The sequence below is a fragment of the Vigna unguiculata genome, chromosome 8 (genome assembly GCF_004118075.2).
Source record: "Vigna unguiculata cultivar IT97K-499-35 chromosome 8, ASM411807v1, whole genome shotgun sequence".
Lineage (NCBI taxonomy): Eukaryota > Viridiplantae > Streptophyta > Magnoliopsida > Fabales > Fabaceae > Vigna > Vigna unguiculata.
In genome coordinates, this window is record NC_040286.1 from 36,679,130 (window position 1) to 36,703,241 (window position 24,112).

The 24,112-nt window shown below is 26.9% G+C and overlaps 5 protein-coding genes across 5 annotated transcripts; all 5 read right to left on the reverse strand.

The window, feature by feature from the left end:
• Positions 1-824: 824 nt before the first annotated feature.
• On the reverse strand, positions 825-2,532 carry LOC114195175 (probable pectinesterase 55). The gene is made up of 5 exons (XM_028085566.1): positions 2,330-2,532; positions 1,962-2,121; positions 1,659-1,880; positions 1,140-1,381; positions 825-990 (listed from the first exon to the last, which is right to left on the reverse strand). The coding sequence occupies exons 1-5, from the start codon at positions 2,530-2,532 to the stop codon at positions 825-827; spliced, it is 993 nt and encodes a 330-aa protein (XP_027941367.1).
• Positions 2,533-5,848: 3,316 nt separating this feature from the next.
• On the reverse strand, positions 5,849-6,680 carry LOC114195176 (putative pectinesterase 10). The gene is made up of 3 exons (XM_028085567.1): positions 6,669-6,680; positions 6,185-6,423; positions 5,849-6,038 (listed from the first exon to the last, which is right to left on the reverse strand). The coding sequence occupies exons 1-3, from the start codon at positions 6,678-6,680 to the stop codon at positions 5,873-5,875; spliced, it is 417 nt and encodes a 138-aa protein (XP_027941368.1). The 3' UTR covers positions 5,849-5,872.
• Positions 6,681-12,181: 5,501 nt separating this feature from the next.
• Positions 12,182-12,668, reverse strand: LOC114195178 (putative pectinesterase 10). The gene is made up of 2 exons (XM_028085568.1): positions 12,466-12,668; positions 12,182-12,353 (listed from the first exon to the last, which is right to left on the reverse strand). The coding sequence occupies exons 1-2, from the start codon at positions 12,666-12,668 to the stop codon at positions 12,182-12,184; spliced, it is 375 nt and encodes a 124-aa protein (XP_027941369.1).
• Positions 12,669-15,128: 2,460 nt separating this feature from the next.
• On the reverse strand, positions 15,129-17,280 carry LOC114195588 (probable pectinesterase 55). Its single transcript, XM_028086108.1, has 5 exons — positions 17,053-17,280; positions 16,579-16,738; positions 16,280-16,501; positions 15,598-15,839; positions 15,129-15,414 (listed from the first exon to the last, which is right to left on the reverse strand). The coding sequence occupies exons 1-5, from the start codon at positions 17,256-17,258 to the stop codon at positions 15,249-15,251; spliced, it is 996 nt and encodes a 331-aa protein (XP_027941909.1). The 5' UTR covers positions 17,259-17,280; the 3' UTR covers positions 15,129-15,248.
• A 2,561-nt stretch (positions 17,281-19,841) lies between these two features.
• On the reverse strand, positions 19,842-23,118 carry LOC114193041 (putative pectinesterase 10). Its single transcript, XM_028082734.1, has 5 exons — positions 22,898-23,118; positions 22,444-22,603; positions 22,149-22,370; positions 20,286-20,527; positions 19,842-20,118 (listed from the first exon to the last, which is right to left on the reverse strand). Exons 1-5 carry the CDS (start codon positions 23,101-23,103, stop codon positions 19,953-19,955), a joined length of 996 nt encoding a protein of 331 aa, XP_027938535.1. The 5' UTR covers positions 23,104-23,118; the 3' UTR covers positions 19,842-19,952.
• Between the last annotated feature and the right edge of the window lie 994 nt (positions 23,119-24,112).

A 24,112-nucleotide genomic window follows, 5' to 3' on the forward strand; every position in this document is an offset into this window, starting at 1 on the left:
TTTGTGTGAATAGTATTATTGAAATTAGTTTGAAGAGATGGATTAAGATGTGAAATGGTGTTTGTTTTAGAAGATGAGCACAGAAAAACACAGAAAGAATTGAAAAAAGATATTACAATTTGATCTCACCACAAATACAAAGATTTGCATAAATATATCGGTTTTTACCCTTTTCTCCTCATATTTTATTATCGTATTATACATTTTTAATAATTATTATTAATAATACATATAATAATCATTAATAATTAAAATATTGATAACTATAACTATGTAGAATAATTAAAATATTATTACAAATATAATGATTAATATATTAATATATAATAACTTATAATATATATAAAATGATTATTATTATTATTAATTAATAAAAGTATATAATAATTAATAATAATTATAATATTGTTAAAAACTAATAATATATGTAATTATTATTAATATATATATAATAATAATTAATATATACAAATATAATTAAAATATTCTTAAATTTTAATATTTTTAATTTATTCAATTATAATTTTATTAAATTTTTATTATGAAGGATATTTTGGTAAATGTAAAAATTTATCTATTATAATTTTTTTAATCTATCACATCAATCAAATCACTCACTAACTTTTATAAAATTTATCTCTAAATTCACTCATTTTATTTTCTAAATCTACTATAAAAACATACATATTCATCCCCTAAAATTCATACAAATCTATTTTCACACCCTCTTCTTAATTCATTTAACCGACGAGCACAGCGTAATGAACACTCAACCCATAGAGTCATGCAAGAATCTCAACCCAATATAGAAAAAACAAAATAAATTAAGACACTGTTGGTAAGTTGTCAAACCATCCGTCGCTATTGATAAAAGACTCAAAAGATAACTCATTCAAGTCTGAAGAACGTAGTTTCTTCATCCACGGAACACGCTTGGAAGTATCAGCTCCTGGTCCCTTACAATCAACTTCAGCATAAGTGGTCGTGCTCCTACAATAGTTTAATAAAGAAAATTAACCAAACATATAATAAAAATCACCTAAAATATAAACCAAAAGTACTCTTTTTTTCTTTAATACAAACATGAAATAATATAATTCTCAAAGTCTTTTGTAAGAGATGTATCTATTTAAACTTACGGATTATTAGCGGCTGACCAAGCAACCCAACCTTGAGGAGTTACAATGTCAGAAAAATATGTATTACGAAATATGACTCTTGAATAGGGTTTCCATGCTCTTCCTAAATTCACTTTACCATTCCCTTTAATCAAACCTCCTTCGAATACAAAACCACTACGATCATCTGCTGATTCTCTTCCCTGAGCTGTCACAAAACCTGGTAAATTTCGATTTCTCCCGACAGCATTGATCAAACAGTTCTACAAACATAAAAAAATGTTTCAGTATTTTACTTTGAAAATAGATTTAAAAAAAAAAAAGTTAATGTAACTATTAGGTTTTATAGAAGAGATTTTACTGACGAGATGCAACCTCAATGAGACATGAGCTCAATCACATAAGAAATTGACACCACTCTCAACTTAAAACCTTAAAACAATAGATTTATGGATCTTTATCCTTATATTGTATTCCACTTTCTCATTTTTACCCAATATAAAACTTAGACTCACGTTTGAGTTCCTATCGGTAACTTACCTGATAGTAGGATTGTGAGTAACCATATATAAAGTCCACTTCACCCTGAATGTAACAATCTCTAAACACATGACGTCCCTGAATATCATATAAAGTGTCTTGATAACCTACAAAACTACACTTATGCATGAAATATTTATCTCCATATAGTTTTGCCGCATTTGCTGGTTCGATTCTGCTTCCCAAATCGCAAGGTTTATCGGTGGCCACATTATATGAGTTCTGTAAATGCAAACCAATAGGTTAGTAATAGTGATAAAGAATATAGAAGAATCATGAAAATGGTTGTTCTATCATATTTACCTTGAAAGTAATGCCACTTGCAATCACATTGGGTGCGAAAGAAAGAAATGTAGCATTCTTGTTTATCGACTGGTGGTCCTTGTGATCAATGGTTGTTCTTGCGCTACCCTCTCCTTCTAAAATAATGCAAGGCTTGTTTTTCGGAATAACAATACTTTCTCTGCACAGTTACAATCAACAAAACAATTCAACATAAAAAAATTATGTTTGATTAAAGCATGCAAGAAATTCAGTTATTAAATGATTCTATTACGTTAAGAATTGAATTTATCTGATTCATTCTTCCAAAATCGACTTGTAAGGTGAAATTTGTACCTATTTATGATCTATGAATCGTTTGATGGTATAAGAATATGATTTAAACTTACATGTACAAGCCTGCTTTGATATGAATCTTCACCCATTGATCATTGTTATTTCTGACAGAATTAATGGCCTCTTGAATTCTACTAAATGCTGCGTCCCCTTCTTTACCCACAATGATGGTTTGTTTAACATGATTTCCACCACAGTCTGTGGCTTTACCAACACAAAAGAAACAACTAATCAACAAGATTGGAAGAAGACTCATTGTTCGAGCAAACAATTCCATAGTAGAGTATCTGTTGAATAATGTTTTTGTGTAAACTAAACATGTCACTTCTTTCTTTTATAACTTCAAGAAAACAAAAAGGGTTTGTTTAATTAATTATTATTTAAAATAATTCAAGTATTCTACATTAATTTCAATTCATAATTAATCACTTTGCCAATAAAATATTAAATATCATAGTGCACATTTCCTTGAGAGAAGGCCGTGGATCAATGGGCAACAAGTCAAAAGTAATTAAGTGAAATATTAATTAACTTTTAAGTTTTTCATAAAATTCAGAATTAAATGTTTAATAATTTTTTTGGGTATATTAAGTACACAATAAAAAATATATATTTTTAATTAAGTCATTATTATTAAATTTTTTTACACTAAAAAAAATTCTTAAGTAATAATCAATTATTTTGATAAAAAAGTTTTGGTACATAATATTTAGTTACCAATTTTCATTGGTAACCAAAATATTGGTAGCTAAATTTTAGAAACCAATTTAAAGATCAATTATAATTTTTCACTCAATAATAACCAATAAATTTTTATTTTAGTAAATTAGTATCTAAATTAGTTGCTATAGTGGTTAACAACTTTTGGTCACTAAGATTTGTTGTTAATGAAAAATTTGCTTATAGTGTTGTTGATCAAATGACATAGTTATTAAATGGCTAACACAAATCTTATGTTTCATCATAATAACTTATAGTCAAATGTTATTTTATAATTTTAAAATTATATAATTTTATAATTATAACTTTTTAATTATTTAAATATTTAATAATTTTTTATAGTATATTAAGTACTCAATAAATATATATTTTTAATTAGCCATTATTATTAAAATTTTCTATTAATCAAATGACATACATATTAACTTATAATCAAATGTTATTTAATAATTTTAAAATGTTATAACTTTTTAATTATTTAAATATTTAATAGTTTTTTGCGGTCTATTAAATACTCAATAAAAATATATATTTTTTAAATAAGTCATTACTATTAAAATTTTCTATTAATCAAATGACATAGTTATTAAATGGCTAACATAAATCTTATGTTTCATCATATTAACTTGTTATCAAATGTTATTTCACAATTTTAAAATTTTAAAATTATATAATTTTATAATTTATAACTTTTTAATTATTTAAATATTTAATAACATTTTATGATATATTAAATACTCAATAAAAATATATATTTTTTAAATAAGTCATTACTATTAAATTTTTCTATTAATCAAATGACATAGTTATTAAATGGCTAACATAAATCTTATGTTTCATCATATTAACTTGTTATCAAATGTTATTTCACAATTTGAAAATTTGAAAATTATATAATTATATAATTTTATAATTTATAACTTTTTAATTATTTAAATATTTAATAACATTTTATGATATATTAAGTACTCAATAAAAATATATATTTTTCAATTAAGTCATTACTATTAAATTTTTCTATTAATCAAATGATATAGATATTTTTTAATTAAGTCATTACTATTAAATTTTTCTATTAATCAAATGATACAGCTATTAAATGGGTAACATAAATCTTATGTTTCATCATATTAACTCATAGTCAAATGTTATTTAATAATTTTAAAATTTTATAAAATTAATTATTTAAATATTTAATAATTTTTTGTGGTACATTAAGTACTTAATAAAATTATATATTTTTTATAAAATCATTATTATTAAATTTAAGAAATATTTGTTTAGGAATACACATTGGGAGTCATTCATATATATACATATATATATATATATATATATATATTTTGATTAGACGACTCTAGCAATATACATCAGACTAATATTTTCATAAATAAATTTTATGAGTTTATTAATACACATTAGACAAGTTTATTGATTCACTTATTAGATGAATATTGGAATATACATTAAACGGGTATGTTTATATATTGATTAGAAGAGTTTAGCGAAGAACACTAGATGGGTCTAACCATATACATTAGATGAGTCTACCCACACATTGATTAGAAGAATATAGCAAAAATTATTAGATGAGTCATTTCATACATTGATTAGATGAGTCTAAGAATATACATTAGATGAGTATGTCCATACATTGATCAGATAAGTCTTGCAACCAACATTAGACGACTTTGTCCATATATTGATTACATGAGTCTAGCAATACATTAGATAAGTCTATTCATACATATATTAGATGATTATCAATACACATTAGACGAATCTATCCATTCTCTAATTAGACGAGTCTTGCAATATGCATTAGATGAGTCTATCTATATACTGATTAGAGAAGTTTATCGATACACATTAGACAAGTCTAACTTTACATATTAAATGGGTTTGTCAATGCATTGATTAAAAGAGTCTAACAATACATATTAGACTAGTATGTTCATACACTGATTTGTATTTTTAGTGAGTGTACTCTATATATATTGGCGTGACTTTTATATTTTTAGAAAGTCTACTCTATATTTTTGGACATGTTTTATCCTCTAAACTTTTACAAAGTTTACTATTTATATTTTTAAATACATATCGATTTTCTAAACATATAAATCATTTTCAAATAGATTCTATTCAAAAAATTATACACTTAAAAATATTTATTATTTCTTTTCTTAACCTTTAAATCTACTTTAATAAACACACAAACATACATCAATATGTGTGTAAACACGAGTTTAAAATCGGTTGTTTTATAAAAAAACTTGTTACATGTCAAAATTTGAAATGTGACATGTGTTAAATTGTTTAGAAAATGTCACATGTAAAGATTTGAAAGGTTTCATATATCATTCATGTGTCAAATTAGAAAGATCTAAAGATGAAAAATGATTTAAATTTTGACACATAACAATTTTTCAGATGTCACTAAAGCCAATCTAACATAAATGCATACATTTAATTTACTTTTTTATTTTAAAAAATATATATATGAAAACCAAAATAAATCATATATATCTAAATATAAAGACTGTTAGGAATCCAAGTGTGAGTCTAAGTCTCACATTGACCTGAGCACCATATAAGGATCAAAGCCCATAAATCCATTGCCTTAAGGTTTTGGGTTGAGAGTGGTGTCAGTGTCTTATGTGGTTGAGCTCAAGTCTCATTGGTGTTGTATTTCCCCAGTGATACCCTCTCCTTTATAAACTTGACAAAAGACAAACTTATTAATTAGGTCTTATTGAAAAGTATACAAGATGATTACAAAGTACTGTATATCTTCGTTGAATTTGCAAAGATTAACCATCACTCAACCAATACAGTGATAGAAGAACCTCAACCCAATATAGAAAAAACAAAATAAATTAAGATATTATTGGTAATTTGTCAACCCATCGATCACTATTGATAAAAGACGCAAACGAAAACTCATACAATTCTGAAGAACTTAGATTCTTCATCCATGGAACACGCTTGGAAGTATCAGCTCCTGGTCCCTTACAATCAACTTCAGCATAAGTGGTCGTGCTCCTACAATAGTTTAATAAAAAATAATAATCAAACATATAAAAAAATACTCGAAATATAAACCAAAAGTACTTTTTTTGAATACAAATATGAAATAATATAATTCTCAAAGTCTTTTTTTTATAAGGGATGTATCTATTTAAACTTACGGATCGTTAGCAGCTCTCCAAGCAACCCATCCTTGAGGAGTTATTTCAGAAAAATATGTTTTTTTAAATATGACTCTTGAATAGGGTTCCCATGCCCTTCCTAAATTTACTTCACCATTCCCTTTAATGGAACATCCTTCGAATACAAAACCACTAGGATCGTCTGCTGAACTTCTTCCCTGAGCTGTCACAAAACCTGGTAGATTTGGAAATCTCCCCACAGCATTGATCACACAGCTCTACAAATAAAAAAGACATAAAAAAATGTTTCAGTATTTTATTTTGAAAATAGATTTAAAAAAAAAAGGTTAAATATATTTTTTGTCCTTCAACTTTTAGTAAAAATTGGAATTAATCTATCTTTGAAATCTTGAACCAATTTAGTCCACCACTCTCGTAAATACGAGGATTTAGTTCTTTTAATCAAATTTAATAAGTTTATTTAACGTTTCAAACTCATGTTACAGAATTTTAGTTTATTTACACTGTTTGACATATGTTTACTTTGATATTAACCGAGAAAATCGTTTGAAACGTTAACTAAACTTAAAAAAATTTAGTTTAAAAAACTAAATCTAAGCATTTTTGGAACTAAATTAGTTTAAGATTTTTGAGAAGAACTAATTCTAATTTTTACTAAAAGGACACATACATATTTAACCCTAGAAAAACAACTAATGTATCTTACCTTATAATAGGATTGTGCGTAACCATATATAAAGTCCACCTCACCCTGAATGTAACAATCTTTAAAGTAATGACGTCCCAAAAGATCACATAAAGTGTCTTGATAACCGATAAAACTACACCTTTGGAAGAAATATTTATCTCCATAAAGTTTTGCCGCATTTGCCGGTTCGATTTTGCTTCCCCCACGGTTAGATTTATTTTCTGTAGTGGCCACATTATACGAGTTCTGTAAATGCAAACTACTAAATTAGTTATAAAGAATATCGAAGAATTGTGGAAATGGTTTTTTTATGATTTATTTATATGTTCACCTTGAAAGTAATGTCACTTGCAATCACATTGTGTGGGAAAGAAAGGAATGTAGCATTATTGTTTATCGACTGGTGGTCCCAGTGACTAATGGTTGTTTTTCGGCTACCCTCTCCTTCTAAAATTATGCAAGGCTTCTCTATAGGAATAACAACACTTTCTCTGCACAGTTACAATCAATTAAAACACATCAACAAATTAAATATGTTGTTTTCTAAATGTATCTTTATGAATCACCGGTGCACTAAGGACTTTTGGTCCCGATTATTTTCATCATTTTGCTTCGATTTTAAAACCGAGACAGATTGGTGTGTCTTTTGGTCTCGGTTATTACCCAAGGTCATAAAAACACTTTTTTATCTCAATTGCAGAGGAACTGAAGTCATAGAGGCACTTTATTGTCTTGGGTCTGCGAGAACCGTAACCATTGCTACTTTTAAAATCAGTCAACATCATTGGAATGGTGGAGAATGTTTCTGATGTAGCCAAAACTTTTGAATATAGTTTTTTGGTAGTTTTATAAATTGGATGAAATGAGTGTGAGTATTCATATCCTTATCAAAATTAGAAATGTATAGGTATAAAAAAAATTATGCTTGATCAAAGTATGCATGAAACATTAATTTCATATTCATAACAGAAGTCTTGTTTGTTGATTAAACATTTGATGTTATAAGAATATGATTTGAACTCACATGTACAAGCCTGCTTTTATGTGAATTTTGACCCATTGATCATTGTTAGTTTTTACAGAATCAATGGCAGCTTGAATTGTACGGAATGCAGCTTGCCCATATTTACCAACAATGATGGTTTCTGTAACATGATTTCCACCACAGTCTGTGGCTTTACCAACACTAAAGAAACAACTAATGAACAAGATGGGAAGAAGACTCATCTTTCTAGACAAAGTATCTGTTGAATAATGTACTTTGTAAACATAAACATATCACTCATTCCTTTTATAATAACCTCAAGAAAACAAAAAACGTTTATGTAATAAATGATTACTTAAAATAATTCAAGTCTTCTAAATAAATTTTCATTCATAATTAATAACTTTCCCAATAAAATATTGAATATCATAAATATAATGTACTGATACTTCAACTTAAATTATGTATTTGTATCTAACTATCTAACACGTTTAATATACTTTATTGATTAGATATATAATATATCAAAGTACTGATATTTTTATAATGATAATAATTTTTAGTTTTATATTGACAATTTTAATATATATAATTTTAATTTGAATTCATATCATAACAATTATATATTTATCATATTTCTAAAAGTTGTTGTACATTTTTTAAAATCATAAATCACATAATATTTTATCATTTTCAAAATAAACATTAATATATCGGATACATGTCTATCCGATATAACGGTGGATCAATATACAACGTGACAAAAGTGCTTAAATGAAGAATTAAAAAAAGTTTCAAAAAGTCAGACAAATTTAAAAACTTTTAATTAACTTCCTAATTTTTTTTTGTTTCACTGAATACTCATTAAATATATATTTTTGAGTATTTAATTTTTTTATTATGAAATTATGTATTTATAAAATGGAAAAATTAAAAAAATTGTAAAATTATACAAAATTATAAAATGAAAATGTAACATGACTGAGAATTTAGTAAGATCACAAAATAATAAAAACAGAGTGCATTTCTTTAAAACAAGACAGCGGATCAATGGACAACGGGACAAAAGTAATTAAATGAATAGAATGAATTAAATACTTTTACTTGTTTGATTCATTGAAGTGTTACTTGGAAAAATCTAAATGTCACTTAATAGACTCTTTACAGACCTTTTAATTATATTTTTGGAAAATGTTTGCATATTTTCATTTTCATTTCACCTCTTTTATTTAGTTCTCCATTATTTATATATTTTTAAAATATTAATATAGCATATATAGCTTAAAGGATAACATTAGTAATATACATCGTTCTTTCGTTACAATCAACCATTATGTTCCAATGAATCATCACTAAATGAATGAATGGTTTCGAGTAATAACTTACAATTATTGAAATATTTGCTGTAAAAAGATATTGCAATTATGTTTTTTAAAACGAGAACACACGAATAAAATAAATTTAAAAAAATATAAATTTATATACAATCTATCACTTTCATTTTTTGCGTGAAACCTACTTTATATACACCATACAGAAGTGTATTTTAGATTCATTTATATAAATTTTTACTCTAGAATCTTGTTCCAGAGGGAGTGAAAATTCGTTTATGATGGTTTTTGTGAGGTAACCGCTGGTGCTGAAGGTGTAAGTGTTCTTGGCAGCAGCAGGATAATGCTAAGGAGTTGTCGTTACAACTCTCACAAACAAAAAAAAAATTATTAATAAATTTAAAAAAATTGTACCAAATATAATATACCACAATGTATTTTCTTATTATTTTGTCATTTTCTAGTTCTAATACCACAATGTATTATTTTTATTCATTAAATCAATATTAACATTATATACTAGAACAACTAATTCTTACATATATATCTTAATATCATTTTAGTTAAATTGTTACTTTAGAAAGTATGTATATCTGAGATCAAATGGTTAAAAATGTTTTTTGTGTGTTATATATATATATATTTATACATAATGATTATTCTTTATGATTGTGGTTTTTTTCATATTTAAAGTTTTTACATTATATTTTAATTTTGTGTTTTCTATATTAATCTTATTTTTCTGTTGTTAGAGTGACTTTTAAGAATAAAAACGGTAACGTTTTTTATTGATAATGTGCATTTTTTCCCACACAAATCTTACCCTCTCCTAAAGTAATAAAGTAGAAATATAAACAAACTACCATCTAGAAATAACAATTCAGTCATAATCTAATTACGATACATAAACAAACAAAAAACAATAAATACATTATATATGTTACATCTAAAAGACGTTATTTTAGTAAAATAATACAAGGATAGCATAAAATAGTCAACTTACTTTAATTATTAAAAAAATTTAATTAATAATTTGGTCTTTATATTTAAATATTTGATTTGTTTTAGTTTTTGTAATTTTTTTGTACCTAATTGAATTTCTATTTCTTGAAAAAGAAAAACTTAATAAAGTTTGCTATTTTTTTTTGAAAGATTCAATGTGATTTCGTATTTTTTTTATAAAAGACTCTCAATGTAGTTCTTTCTCTTCAATTGACACTATTTAGAATGTGTCATTTATCAAAATCTGAAAAATAGCACATGTTAAATTGTTTTAAAAGGGTTATGAGTGAAAATCTAAAAATTATCACATGTCAAACTAGATGGTTCAAGATAAATAATGACACAAATTTTAACATGTAATTCTTTTCAAATAACGATAATATCAATTTATCAAAAATATATATTGAATATTTAAAAAAATAATAATAGATACTTAATTAAATAAAAAAAATATACGTATCAAAAGAAATTAAAGACTTAAATATTGGGATTAACTTTTTAACTATTCCTTATTAATACAAGATGGTTCACATTACAAACCACTACATTTCTTCGCTGAGTATACAAAGATTAGCAATCACTCAACCAAGTATAGTAATACAACAACCTTAACCCTATTTAGGAAAACTAAAGTAAATTACTAAGATATTTTGGTAAGTTGTCAACCCATCCATCACTATTGATAAAAGACTTAAAAGAAAACTCATTCAAGTCTAAAGAACCCGGTTTCTTCATCCACGCAACACGGTCCGAAGTTTCAGCACCTGGTCCCTTACAATCAACTTCAACAAAAGTGGTCCTGCTCCTACAATAGTTTAATTAAAAAAATTAATCAAACATAAAAAAGAAAAACATACTTTAAAATATAAAATATCAATGTAAACAAAAAAAGAACTTTTTATTGGAAGTCCCACGTTGACCAAAGATAAGACAATTTCATAATATATAAATGAAATCAGTTTTATAGAATTGGGTTAGGCTCTAAACTCACTTCTAACATGGTATCAGAGTCTGGTTAGAGTCTATCCTAATGAATTTTTTTGGACATTTTATTTCACTCGATATCAGGTCGCTAACAGATCATCCATTAATTTCATTTATGAGTTACAAACCGGTTTTATGGGATTGAGTTGCACTTTAAACCCACTTCTATCACTCTTTTCTAATACAAACATGAATTATAATATAATTCCCAATTTGTTTTTTAAATATGTGTTTATTTAAACTTACTCATTGCCAACAGCAGTCCAAGCATTCCATCCTTGAGGGGTTACAATGTCAGAAAAAAATGTTTTATGAAATATGACTCTTGAATAGGGTCGCCATGCTCTTCCTAAATGCACTTTACCATTCCCTGTAACTAAACCTCCTTCAAATACAAAACCAGTAGGATCATCCGGTGAATTTCTACTCTGAGCTGTCACAAAACCTGGTAATTTTCGAAATTTCCCCATAGCATTGATCAAACAGTTCTACAAACAAAAAGATACATGAAAAATGTTTCAGTATTTTACTTTGAAAATAGATTTAAAAAAAAAAATAGTTAATGTAACTTACCTGATAGTAGGATTGTCCGTCACCATATATAAAGTCTACCTCACCCTGAATGTAACAATCTTTAAACACATGGCGTCCCGAACGATCAAATAGAGTGTCTTGATAACCTATAAAACTACAATTATGGAAGAAATATTTATCTCCGTACAGTCTTGCGGCATTTGCTGGTTCGATTTTGCTTCCCAAATTGTCAGTGCCCACATTATACGAGTTCTGTAAACGCAAAACAATAGATTAGTGATAAACGATTATCGGATCTCTCGATAGAAGATCACTGGAAAGATACAACACCAACAAGACATGAGTTTAATCCACACATAATAGATTAATAATATTTTTAACCTAAAACCTTAAGACGATGATTTTATGGGTCTTCATCTTTATATAGTACTCAACTTTCTTAATTTGATTCAATGTGAGACTTAGACTCAGAAATTCTCAACGAGAATTATTTATATGTTTACCTTGAAAGTAAGGCCACTTGCAATGACATTGGGTGGTGAAGAAGTGAATGTAGCATTGTTGTTTAAGGACATGTGATCCCAATGAGTAATAATTGTTATTGAGCTACCCTCTCCTTCTAAAAGAATGCAAGGCTTGTTTACGGGAATAGCAACACTTTCTCTGCACAGTTACAATCAATAAAACAAATCAACAAATTAAATGTAGCTATAAAAAGATTATGTTCGTTGATTAAACTTTTGATCGATGTTATAAGAATATGATTTGAACTTACATGTACAAGCCTGCTTTTATGTGAATCTTCACCCATTGATCATTGTTAATTTTTACAGAATCAATGGCCTCTTGAACTGTACTAAATGCTACGTTCCCTTCTTTACCAACAATGATAGTTTCTCTAACATTATTTCCACCACAGTCTGTGGCTTTACCAAGACAAGAGAAACAACTAATCAACAAAATGGGAAGAAAATTCATTATTCTAGAAAACAATGCCATGGTAGAAAACAATTCTAGAAAATAATGTTAGTGTAAACATGAACATATCACTTCTTCCTTTTATAACTCCAAGAAAACAGAACAGGTTTACGTAATTAATTATTACTTTAAAAAAAATTCAAGTATTCTAAATTAATTTCCATTCATAATTAATTACTTTCCCAGTAAAATATTAATTACCATAATGCATTTCTAGAAAGAAGATAGTGATCAATGAAAAACAGGACAAAGGTAATTAAATGAAGAATTAACTAAGTTTTTTAAAAATAGTCTAAGTATGAGTTAAAAGTCTCATGTTAGATAGAAAATGACAAAATTAAACACTATATAAGAATAAAAGTCTATAATATCATTATCTTAAAGTTTTAGAGTTGAAGTGGTGTCAAATACCTTATATATATAAAATCAATATCATATATACGTAACCACCACAATCTCTCGATAATATATAAACCTAACAAGTTTTAAGTGCATGATAGATTTAAAAGGTTTTATGTGAATTTTCATGATCTACTCAATAAATAAATAAATATATATATATATATATATATATATATATTTTTTTTTTTTAATTTAGTCATTGTCTTTAACTTTTCTGTTAATAGTTAACATAGATATTATCTTATACCGTCATCTTATTCACCTGTCCCTCACATGTATTTTATTATTTTAAAATTTTATAATTTATAGTCTTTAAAGGTAGTTATTTTTTAAATTAAATTGATTATTTTACTGTTTTATCTTTTTAAACTTAGTTATTTCTTTTAAATCAAATTAGTTTTATATTTGTATTGGAATTCCACATCGATCATAAATAAAACAATTTCATAATATAAATGGAGTGCAAACCTCTTTTACAAATCAGTTTTGTGAGGTTAAGTTAGGTTTAAACTTCACTTCTAATATGATATCAGAGTCATTCTTTAAAAAACTTATCCAAACAAAATTTTTTGAATATTCTATTTCACCCACCGTATCGAACCGGACCACTCATTTATAATTTACGTACGAGATGCACCCCACTTATACATGTTCTTGAATTAAGACCACACCATCTATCAATCATCCATTTCTCTTTGGTCTTCCACTTATGTCATGGCAGTTTTATGATTGTCAATTGAGTTAAATCATACAGTTTTTTTTTTTTTCAACAATAACAAATATATTAATAGGAGCAACCCATATACAAAAATTAAACAAAGTAGGAAGGAAAAAAGAAAAAAACAATAAGAACAAATCTAATCCATACATTTTTCTTTTCCGTAATTGTTGTCCACCAAATTACAAGAAAAAAGTATAATAATAAAGAAGACTATAGAACATGAACTTGATCTATCACTCTTAATGCTAGTATATGGATCTGCATAGAATCATAAGCACAACACCACACACCAATATAGATTTCAATACCAGAAAAAAAAAAGTCATGTCAATATAATTATTTTTACTGTCCTGATAGGTTCTTACCATGTAAAAACTAAACAAGACTTAAACAACACAACGATTTCATTATAAAGTTATTATAAACAAAGAACATTACTGTGACGAAACTCTTTTAATCTACAATTCTTTAGGTTTATCGTATTATCTTCTCATTTTCTATAATGACTCTGATACACTAAAATAGCTAATTACCACGTCAAAATATGATTTATTTATTCATTAAATAAATATGTGCATACTTATACACTAAAATATCTAATTACTACATATGTTTAGTATTATGCGAACAAATTTACCACTATCCTAAAGTAATAAAATAAAAAATATAAACAAACTAGCTTCTAGAAATAACAATTCAGTTACAAATTAATTAATACATAACCAAACAATAACAATAAATACATTATATATTTTAATCTAAAAGACATTATTGCAGTAAGTAATAAATGAATAGCATAATAATAGACTATTTACCTTTAGTTATTTAGAGAACTTAATTAGTAATCTTTTAAACATTTAATTTTTTTTATTATTTTCACTCAAATTAAGTTTCTATGGTTTTAGAATAATTTAATATATTTTTTTAAACAACACAATGTGGTGCATTATTTTTTAAAAAGACTCTATGTGGTCTTCTATTTTTTTATAACACTCAATGTAGTCTCTTTTGATATTAATGTTATTTGGAATCTTTCATATGTCAAAATTTGAGAAATAATATGTATCAAACCGTTTAGAAACTGTCACTTATCAAAATTTGAAATGCATGTTAAATTAGAAAGATTCCAAGATAGAAAACAACACATATTTTAACATGTGTTTAACATGTAAATCTTTCAAATGATGATAATATTAATTTAATAAAAAATTAATATTGAATTATTTTAAAAGAAATATTCAATTATATATATATATATATATATATATATATATATATATATATATATATATATATATATATTAGTTAAACATAGGATAAATTTATGAATTTTGTCTTATTAAAGGTATACAAGATGGTTCATATTAGAAACTACTACATTTCTTCGTTGAGTACACAAAGATTAACAATAGTCATACAAGCACCTTAACCCAATTTAGGAAAAATAAAATAATTTATTAAGATATTGTTGATAAGTTGTCAACCCATCCATCACTATTGATAAAAGATGCAAACGAAAACTCATTCAAGTCTGAAGAACTTAGTTTCTTCATCCACGGAACACGCTTCGAAGTATTAGCTCCTGGTCCCTTACAATCAACTTCAGCGTACGTGGTCGTGTTCCTGCAATAGTTTAATAAAAAATTAATCAAACATATAAAAAAAATCACCTAAAATATAAACCAAAAGTACTCTTTTTCTAAAACAAACACGAAATAATATAATTCTCTAGGCGTTTTCTAAAATATAAAATATATATCAATATAAACCAAAAATACTTTTTTTTTAACCCAAACACGAACTTACGGATTGTTCGCGGCTGTCCAAGCAACCCATCCCTGAGGGGTTACAATGTCAGAAAAATATGTATTACGAAATATGACTCTTGAATAGGGTCTCCATGCTCTTCCCAAATTCACTTTACTATTCCCTTTAATGGAACCTCCTTCGAATACAAAACCACTACGATCATCTCGTGACTTTCTTCCCTGAGCTGTCACAAAACCTGGTAAATTTGGATTTCTCCCCATAACCTTGATCGAACAATTCTAAAAAAAAGAGAGAGAAAAAAGTTTCAGTATTTTATTATGAGAATATATTTAAGGTTTAATTAGTCGGATGATACCTATTTTCGTTCATATGTGTCAATTTGATACCCGTTTTTAAAAGGATGTCAATTGAGTCCAAACTTTTGAAAAGATGTTTCAATTAGATTTTTTTCAAAAAAAAATTGTTGTTAACAGTATTAATATTTAAATTTTGCTATTTATATTAGAATCTAGTGATAAAAGTCATGAATAAATTTAACTGTGTTAATAATTTTGGTCTGAAAAGGATCTATTGATACATTTTTTTAAAAGTTAGGATTCGATTGACACCTTTTTAGAAACGATAGGAACAGGTACCAAGCTGACACATCTAAATTAAAAGTGGATACCATCTGACTAATTAAACCTAGATTTAAAAGAAACAAGTTTATGTAACTTACCCTATAATAAGATCGTCCGTAACCATATACAAAATCCGTATCGCCCTGAATGTAACAATCTTTGAAGTAATGGCGTCCCGAATGATCAAATAGAGTGTCTTGATAACCTATAAAACTACACTTATGGAAGAAACATTTATCTCCATATACTTTTGCCGCATTTGCTGGTTCGATTTTTCTTCTCAAATCGTTAGATTTATAAATGGCAACATTATATGAGTTCTGCGAATGCAAAACAATATATTAGTGATAAAGAATATTGAAGAATCACGAAAATGGTTGTTCTATCTATGATTTACCTTGAAAGTAATGCCACTTGCAATCACATTGGGTGCGAAAGAAAGGAATGTAGCATTATTGTTTATCGAATGGTGGTCCCAATGACTAATGATTGTTCTTCGGCTACCTTCTCCTTTTAAAATTATGCAAGGCTTGTGCTTGGGAATAACAACACTTTCTCTGCACAGTTATAATCAAGAAAAAGAAATGAATGCTATGCTATGGTGTTTTTTTCTAGATAATTTCAGGGTAGATAGAACTATTAACTTTGAGAATTTTCTTTGTTAGATTTTTTGATGTTATCCTCTGTTTGAACATTAAAATTATACTGTGTTGGTATTTTGAAAGTCATGCAGAGAAACAACAGATGTAGTTCTAATATTAGAATCAAAGTAAAAAAAATATGTTGGATAACAAAATTATGCAGTTCATAACAAAAGTATTGTTTGCTGATTAAATGTGTGCTGTTATATAAGAATATGATTTGAACTTACATGTATAAGCCTGCTTTTATATGAATCTTCACCCATTGATCATTGTTAGTTTTTACAGAATCAATGGCAGCTTGAATTGTACGGAATGCAGCTTGCCCATATTTACCAACAATGATGGTTTCTGTAACATGATTTCCACCACAGTCTGTTGCTTTACCAAGACAAAAGAAACAATTAATGAACAAGATTGGAAGAAAACTCATCATTCTTCAAAACAATTCTAGAACAAGATTGAATAATGTTGTAAGCATTAACATATCACTTCTTCGTTTTATAACTTCAAGAAAATAAAGAAAAAAGGTTAATTAATTAAGGACAATGATATTTTGACTATTAAATTTTGACAATTTTCTCTTACAACCTTAGGTGTCATTTTTTAAGTGATTTTTTATTCTTCCATTTTCTCATTCTTAATATTCCAAAACCACTTAAAAAAATGTCACCTCATATTATAAGACAAATTTATCAAAATTTAGTAGTTAAAATATCATTTTTCATTAATTAATTATCGAGTATACTTACAATATTTGAAGTCTTCTAAATTACCTTCCATTCACGAGATATAACTTTCGCGATAAAATATTGAATATCATAGTGCATTTCTTTGAAAGAAGACGGTGGATAATTAATGGACAACGGGACAAAAGTTAATAAATGAATACAATGAACTATTTACTTTTATTTGTTTGATTCAATAAAGTTCTACTTGGATAAATCTAAAATGCCTTTAATTATATTTCAAGAAAAGGTTTAAATACTTTCATTTTCAATTTGTTGACCACTTTTATTAGCTCACGTTTTAATTGAGGATGTATAGTTTAAAAGGATAGCATGAGTGTTATAGCATCATTCATCTGACCATCATTATGTTTCAATGAATCACTAAATGAATGGTTTCGTGTAAAACTACATGTATTGAATATTAACGGTTTAAAGATATTGCATTAGTTATGTTCTTTTAGATTCAAACAACACACGGAATAAAATAATTTTATAAATATAAAAAGAAATCAAATTTTTTTGTTAGTGGACGAATCGACCGACTGACCGGTGATCAACCGACCAATTGGTGACTGACTGATAGGTTATATAAATTTTCATATATGATACAGTTATAGACATGATCATTGAGAGATTATGGTTCTATATGATTATATAACATTAGTCTTACACATATAAGACCTTAGACATCACTTTTACACCAAAACCTTAAGGCAATATTGTTATAGGTCTTTATTCTTATATAGTGTTTAATTTTATCTTTTCTATCAAATATGAGACTTTTGACTCACACTTAGACTATTCCCAACATTGACCATCAATTGACCAACTGGTGAACTTATAACCTTGACGATTGGCAAGACCAACTGATTATAACAACTATTATATATAGAAGTATAAAGTATGGTGGTTGACCTATGATTATAACATTTAATACCTTTCTATGAGTCACTTATTGACTCAACGTCGAAGTATCTACCGCAATTACCATTAGAACGGTTTTCAAACAGAAGATCTTGAAGATCAAATAAACAATAGAAAGGAAAGGCGTAAAACAAACTATCTTGAAGTTGTGCATATTTGACCGACCCATACCGAAATAACTATTATTATTGTTGTTGTACAATTCCTTCATGGTTTTCATTTATAGAATTATCTTTTAATGTAATATTAAATTTATTAAATAAAAGTGATTCAAAGAAAAACAAAAAAATTCTTTCGCTATGGATTGTTTTATAGAAAAAACAAACATTAATTATATTTGATATTTGGTAGAATAAATATAATATAATAGTAGGTTGGTATGCTAACAATTATCAATAAATTCTTAAATAGTAATCAACTTTAGAGACTAAAAATTAATTTAAATACTTAACATTACTGATATCTAAAATAGTCTATATTATGAATAAAAAATTACAACTAATTTGTGAATTAGACTCTAAATTTGTTACTAACATTATCTACCAAGAGGTTTCAATTACTAAATGAATTAGTATATAAATTGGTCACTAATTAATTAAAGACTAATTTAGATAATAATTCATTTGGTAGCCAAAATATTTGTACTTAAGGTTAAAAACCAATTTAAAGTCTAATTCACACGCCAGTTATAACTTTTTATTCACAACATAGACTATTTTTATATAAATAATTTTAAATTTATAAATTTGTATATGAATTAGTCATTATAGTAATTAATTTAATTATTTTTTTCTCAAAAAATTGTTAAATTTTTTTGTAGTGTGTGATAGTGATAATGTTTAAATAATAAAAAATAATAACAAAATAAAAAATAATAATTATTATTATTATTATTAAGAATCAAAGAAATTATATCACTTAAAAAGATAAGAAAATAATAAATTAACATCATAAAACAATAATTAGCTAATAAGCTTAAGAAGTTAGTAAATTCATAAATAAAAAAGAATTAACTAGGTAAACGTTGTCGAATTAATAAATTAAAAATTCAATAAATAAATATATTAAATAATTTAATGAATTAATAACTTTAGGCATTAATTAATGAATTAATCAATTAGTGTGTGTGGTTTCCTATGTATATATATTTTTTCTAAATATATATTTGATCCATTCTCTTGCTGCCATGGTAGAAATAGACCGAATTAGTCCGGATCGAAATTTAATCGAGAGATTTCGATTGAAATTTTGTCGAATTAGTCTCGGACAAAATTCAGTTGAATATATCTAGATTAAAATTCGAAATCGAGTTTAGTTTGGACAAAATTGAATTGAACATAGATCAAATTATTAATTTTGCCTTATCAAAAGTATACAAGATGGTTCATATTGCAAAGTACTACGTTTCTTCGTTGAGTATACAAAGATTAACGATCACTCCACCAAGTACAGTCATAGAAGCACCTTAAAATAAATTAAGATATTGTTGGTAAGTTGTCAACCCATCCATCTCTATTGATAAAAGATGCAAAAGAAAATTGATTCAACTCTGAAGAACTTAGTTTCTTCATCCACGGAACACGCTTCCAAGTGTTAGCTCCTGGTCCCTTACAATCAACTTCAGCGAAAGTGGTCGTGTTCCTACAATAATTTAATAAAAAATTAATCAAGGATACAAAAAATATAAACCAAAAGTACTCTTTTTTAATACAAACATGAAATAATATAATTCTGAAGGCGTTTTCTAAAATATAAAATATATGAACATAAAGCAAAAATACTTTTTTTTAACACAAACATGAACTTACGGATTACTAGCAGCTCCCCAAGCAACCCATCCTTGAGGAGTTATAATGTCAGAAAAATATGTATTACGAAATATGACTCTTGCATAGGGTCTCCATGCTCTTCCTAAATTCACTTTACCATTCCCATTAATGGAACCTCCTTCGAATACAAAACCACTTGGATCATCTGGGGAATTTCTTCCCTGAGCCGTCACAAATCCTCCTGATTTTCGAGCTCTCCCCACAGCATTGATCGAACAATTCTATAAACAAATTTAATGTTAAGTCAGCTTATAATATCATATAAAAAAATTGCAATGAGAACAACTTCATTTTTTTCGTAACAATTTGGGAATTAAAAATAATTCTCAGTGCATATTTGATGAGTGAGTTTGAATTGCTTAGCCAAAAAGGATAATTTAGTTAGGAGGAGTTGCATATCTTGTAATTTATGTGTCTTGTGTGGTGCATATGAAAAATCAGTTCAAAATCTTTTCTTTTGAGTGTATGGTATTTAACTTTACTTGGAATTTTTTCTTTAAATAATTTGGAGTATTAACAACACAACATAACCAAATTTTACACCGTTTTGATCAATTTTATATGCCTGACTTGAATATAAAAGAAAATAAGTTTCAGAAGGTGACGTGGGTGGTTATGATTAGATTTATATGGGACCACAGGAATTCCATTGTATTTAGAAACGAACAAAGGGATTGTGGGGAAATTTTTGGGATAGTATAGTAAAAGCTTGGACATGATTGAAAAATAAAATATCAAAGACAAATTAAAAGCTTGGACATGGTTCAAGGAAAATGACATGTTTGAATAAGAAAATTTAAAGGAAATTGAAATTAAAGAATTTTAAGAAGATATTTCAAATAACTAAAATAATTTAATTTGAAATTCACTCAAAAAAGAAGGAATTAAAATTTTCCAAGTTGTGGAATTGTTCATTGGTTAGGACATAAAAAGTACGCATTTCCAAAAAGTTGAGTTGAGTCAGACAAAAGATTGAGACAAGTCGGTTTGGACTAAAGGTCGAGTCAGGCTGGGCCGAGACAAAAGTCGAGCCACGCTAGTCCGAGTCGTAGGTCGACCTAGTCAATCCAGACCGAGTGACAATCATCCAAATTTATTTAAGAAATTGAGTAAATTCAATTACAAGTAATTCAATTACTAGGCATTTCAATTTCTTGGCAATGTTAACCCCTCATCCAAACACAAAGTTATTGGTACCTATGTCCAAAAATATGTATTCAAATTATCCTATATTAGTTCAAAAGTGGATAAAAGCAAGAGTCTCATTTGCTTTAATGTTATTATCTTTTATTCTAATTGCTTGTTGCCATCATTGTTCTATGTGTTGTTTTATCGTTAAATTTATAAACAAACTTATTGCAAAGGAGATAATTATATCTTGGAATTATCATAAACAAGCTACTCCGAAAAATAGATCATTTCTTGTTGACTCTAATAGAAAAGATGATTTACAAGAGTTAGTTGGACCTCAGTTTTTTTTTTTTTTTTCAAATCTATTGTATGTTAGATATAAGATGTTAAACATATCTTAGTAGAAGATGATCCTATGATACAATTGTATAAATAGATTTGTTGTAATATTTTGGATTTGTATATCATAAGATGCATTTTATTTGTGATTTGTCTTATGGGCCGTTTGAGTATCAAAAGAGACACTCAAGTTTCAATTTCTCATCTCATATGTTTTTATTGCTATTGTACATAGGTTGAGACATCTATAATATTATTTTATTTATATATTAGTTATTACTGATAAAAATAAATAAATGAAAAAACACATAAAGAAAAATGTTTTAGTATTTTTCCTAATAGATTTAAAAGAAACTAGATTACCTAACTTACCTGATAATAAGATTGTCCGTTACCAAATATAAAGTCCACTTCACCCTGAATGTAACAATCTTTAAACACATGACGTCCCCAATGATCATAAAGAGTGTCTTGATAACCTATAAAACTACAACCCTGGAACAAATATTTATCTCCATACAGATTTACCGCATTTGCTGGTTCGATTCTGCTTCCCAAATCGTAAGGTTTATCAGTGGCCACGTTATATGAGTTCTGTGAATGCAAAACAATAGATTAGTGATAAAGAATATTGAAGAATCATGAAAATGGTTGTTCTATCATTTACCTTGAAAGCAATGCCACTTGCAATCACATTGGGTGGTGAAGAAAAGAGTGTTGCATTATTGTTTATCGATTGGTGATCCCAGTGACTGATGATTGTTCTTGCGCTACCTTCTCCTTCTAAAATGATGCAAGGCTTGTCTAAGGGAATAACAACAGTTTCTCTGCACGGTTATAATCAAGAAAAAGAAATTAATATTATAGTGCTCTTTTCTAAAGAGAATTTGGATTTTCTGTTGATTTTTTTTGTACCATTCCTTTTATGTATCTTCATAATACACTAATTACCATTCAGAGAACAATTAAATTTAAGAATTTACTTTTTATTATGTCAAAATTATATGCTTGACCAACAACGCATGCATGAAACATTTTATTATGTTTTCATAACAAAAGTATTGTTTGTTGCTTAAATGTGTGTTGTTATAATTTATTATAAGAATATGATTTGAACTTACATGTATAAGCCTGCTTTTATATGAATCTTCACCCATTGATCGTTTTTAGTTTTGACAGAATCAATGGCTCCTTGAATTGTTCTAAATGCTGCGTGCCCTACTTTACCAACAACGATGGTTTGTGTAACATGATTTCCACCACAGTCTGTTGCTTTACCAACACAAAAGAAACAACTAATCAACAAGATTGGAAGAAAACTCATCATTCTACAAAACAATTGTAGAACAAGATTGAATAATGATGTAAGCATTAACATATCTCTTCTTCATTTTATAACTTCAAGAAAATAAAGAATAAAGGTTAATTAATGAATTATTGAGTATACTTACACTATTTGAAGTCTTCTAACTTACTTTCCATATATGAGAAATAACTTTCGCGATAAAATATTGAATATCATCGTTAATTTCTTTGAAACAAGACAAAAGTAATTAAATGAATACAATTACTATTTACTTTTACTTTTTTGATTCAATAATGTTCTACTTTGATAAATCTCAAATGCCATTATTAGTCTCTTTACAGTCCTTTTAATTATATTTCAAAAGGTTTGAATATTTTCATTTTCAATTTGTTGACCACTTTTTATTAGCTCTCCTTTATTAAAATTTTTAAGATATTATTAAATGAGCATGCATAGTTTAAAAGGATAGCATTAGTATTATAGCATCGTTCATCCTGACCATCATTATGGTTCAATGAATCACTAAATGAATGGTTTCGTGTAATAAGTTACAAGTATTGAATATTTACGGTAAAAAACAATGCATTAGTTATGTTCTTTTATAATCAAACAACACATGGAATAAAATAAATTTTTAAATAAAAAATAAATCAAAATTTTTTTGTTAGTGGACCAATCGATCAACCAACCGGTGATGAATCGACCGATCGACTGGTTGGCTGATCGTCGGCCGACGAACTGGTGGACCAACAGGTCTAATGACTGGAAAGACCGACCGATTGCAAAATAGATGTCAGATTAAGACTTAGCCAATGATAATCATAAACCAATCAAATAATGTTGATTAAGGTGTGATTGGATCATGATTAGGCCAACAAAAAAGTAAAAACCCATAACAACTGCCATAAATAAAAGTTTAAGGTGTGATTGTTGACACATGCATTACAACACTTAAATACCCTTTTGATCGGCCACCTGTTGACTTTAGTATCAAAGTACCTTTTGCAGTTATCATCCAAACGGTTTTCAA

What these genes read in the sequence shown, in the direction of transcription:
- LOC114195176 (XM_028085567.1), bottom strand. An exon ending in TGGAGAGCTGCTAACGATCC is followed by an intron (nt 6,039 to 6,184) that starts GTAAGTTTAAAT and finishes AAACTATTGTAG; the next exon opens with GAGCACGACCACTTATGCTG.
- LOC114195178 (XM_028085568.1), bottom strand. Translation starts at nt 12,668, where the DNA reads ATGAATTTTCTTCCCATTTTGTTGATTAGTTGTTTCTCTTGTCTTGGT. An exon ending in ATAAAAGCAGGCTTGTACAT is followed by an intron (nt 12,354 to 12,465) that starts GTAAGTTCAAAT and finishes GTAACTGTGCAG; the next exon opens with AGAAAGTGTTGCTATTCCCG.
- LOC114195588 (XM_028086108.1), bottom strand. Translation starts at nt 17,258, where the DNA reads ATGATGAGTTTTCTTCCAATCTTGTTCATTAATTGTTTCTTTTGTCTT. An exon ending in CAAGTGGCATTACTTTCAAG is followed by an intron (nt 16,502 to 16,578) that starts GTAAATCATAGA and finishes TTGCATTCGCAG; the next exon opens with AACTCATATAATGTTGCCAT. An exon ending in ACGGACGATCTTATTATAGG is followed by an intron (nt 15,840 to 16,279) that starts GTAAGTTACATA and finishes TCTTTTTTTTAG; the next exon opens with AATTGTTCGATCAAGGTTAT.
- LOC114193041 (XM_028082734.1), bottom strand. Translation starts at nt 23,103, where the DNA reads ATGATGAGTTTTCTTCCAATCTTGTTGATTAGTTGTTTCTTTTGTGTT. An exon ending in ACGGACAATCTTATTATCAG is followed by an intron (nt 20,528 to 22,148) that starts GTAAGTTAGGTA and finishes ATTTGTTTATAG; the next exon opens with AATTGTTCGATCAATGCTGT. An exon ending in TGGGGAGCTGCTAGTAATCC is followed by an intron (nt 20,119 to 20,285) that starts GTAAGTTCATGT and finishes AAATTATTGTAG; the next exon opens with GAACACGACCACTTTCGCTG.
- LOC114195175 (XM_028085566.1), bottom strand. Translation starts at nt 2,532, where the DNA reads ATGAGTCTTCTTCCAATCTTGTTGATTAGTTGTTTCTTTTGTGTTGGT. An exon ending in CAAGTGGCATTACTTTCAAG is followed by an intron (nt 1,881 to 1,961) that starts GTAAATATGATA and finishes TTGCATTTACAG; the next exon opens with AACTCATATAATGTGGCCAC. An exon ending in ACTCACAATCCTACTATCAG is followed by an intron (nt 1,382 to 1,658) that starts GTAAGTTACCGA and finishes TTATGTTTGTAG; the next exon opens with AACTGTTTGATCAATGCTGT.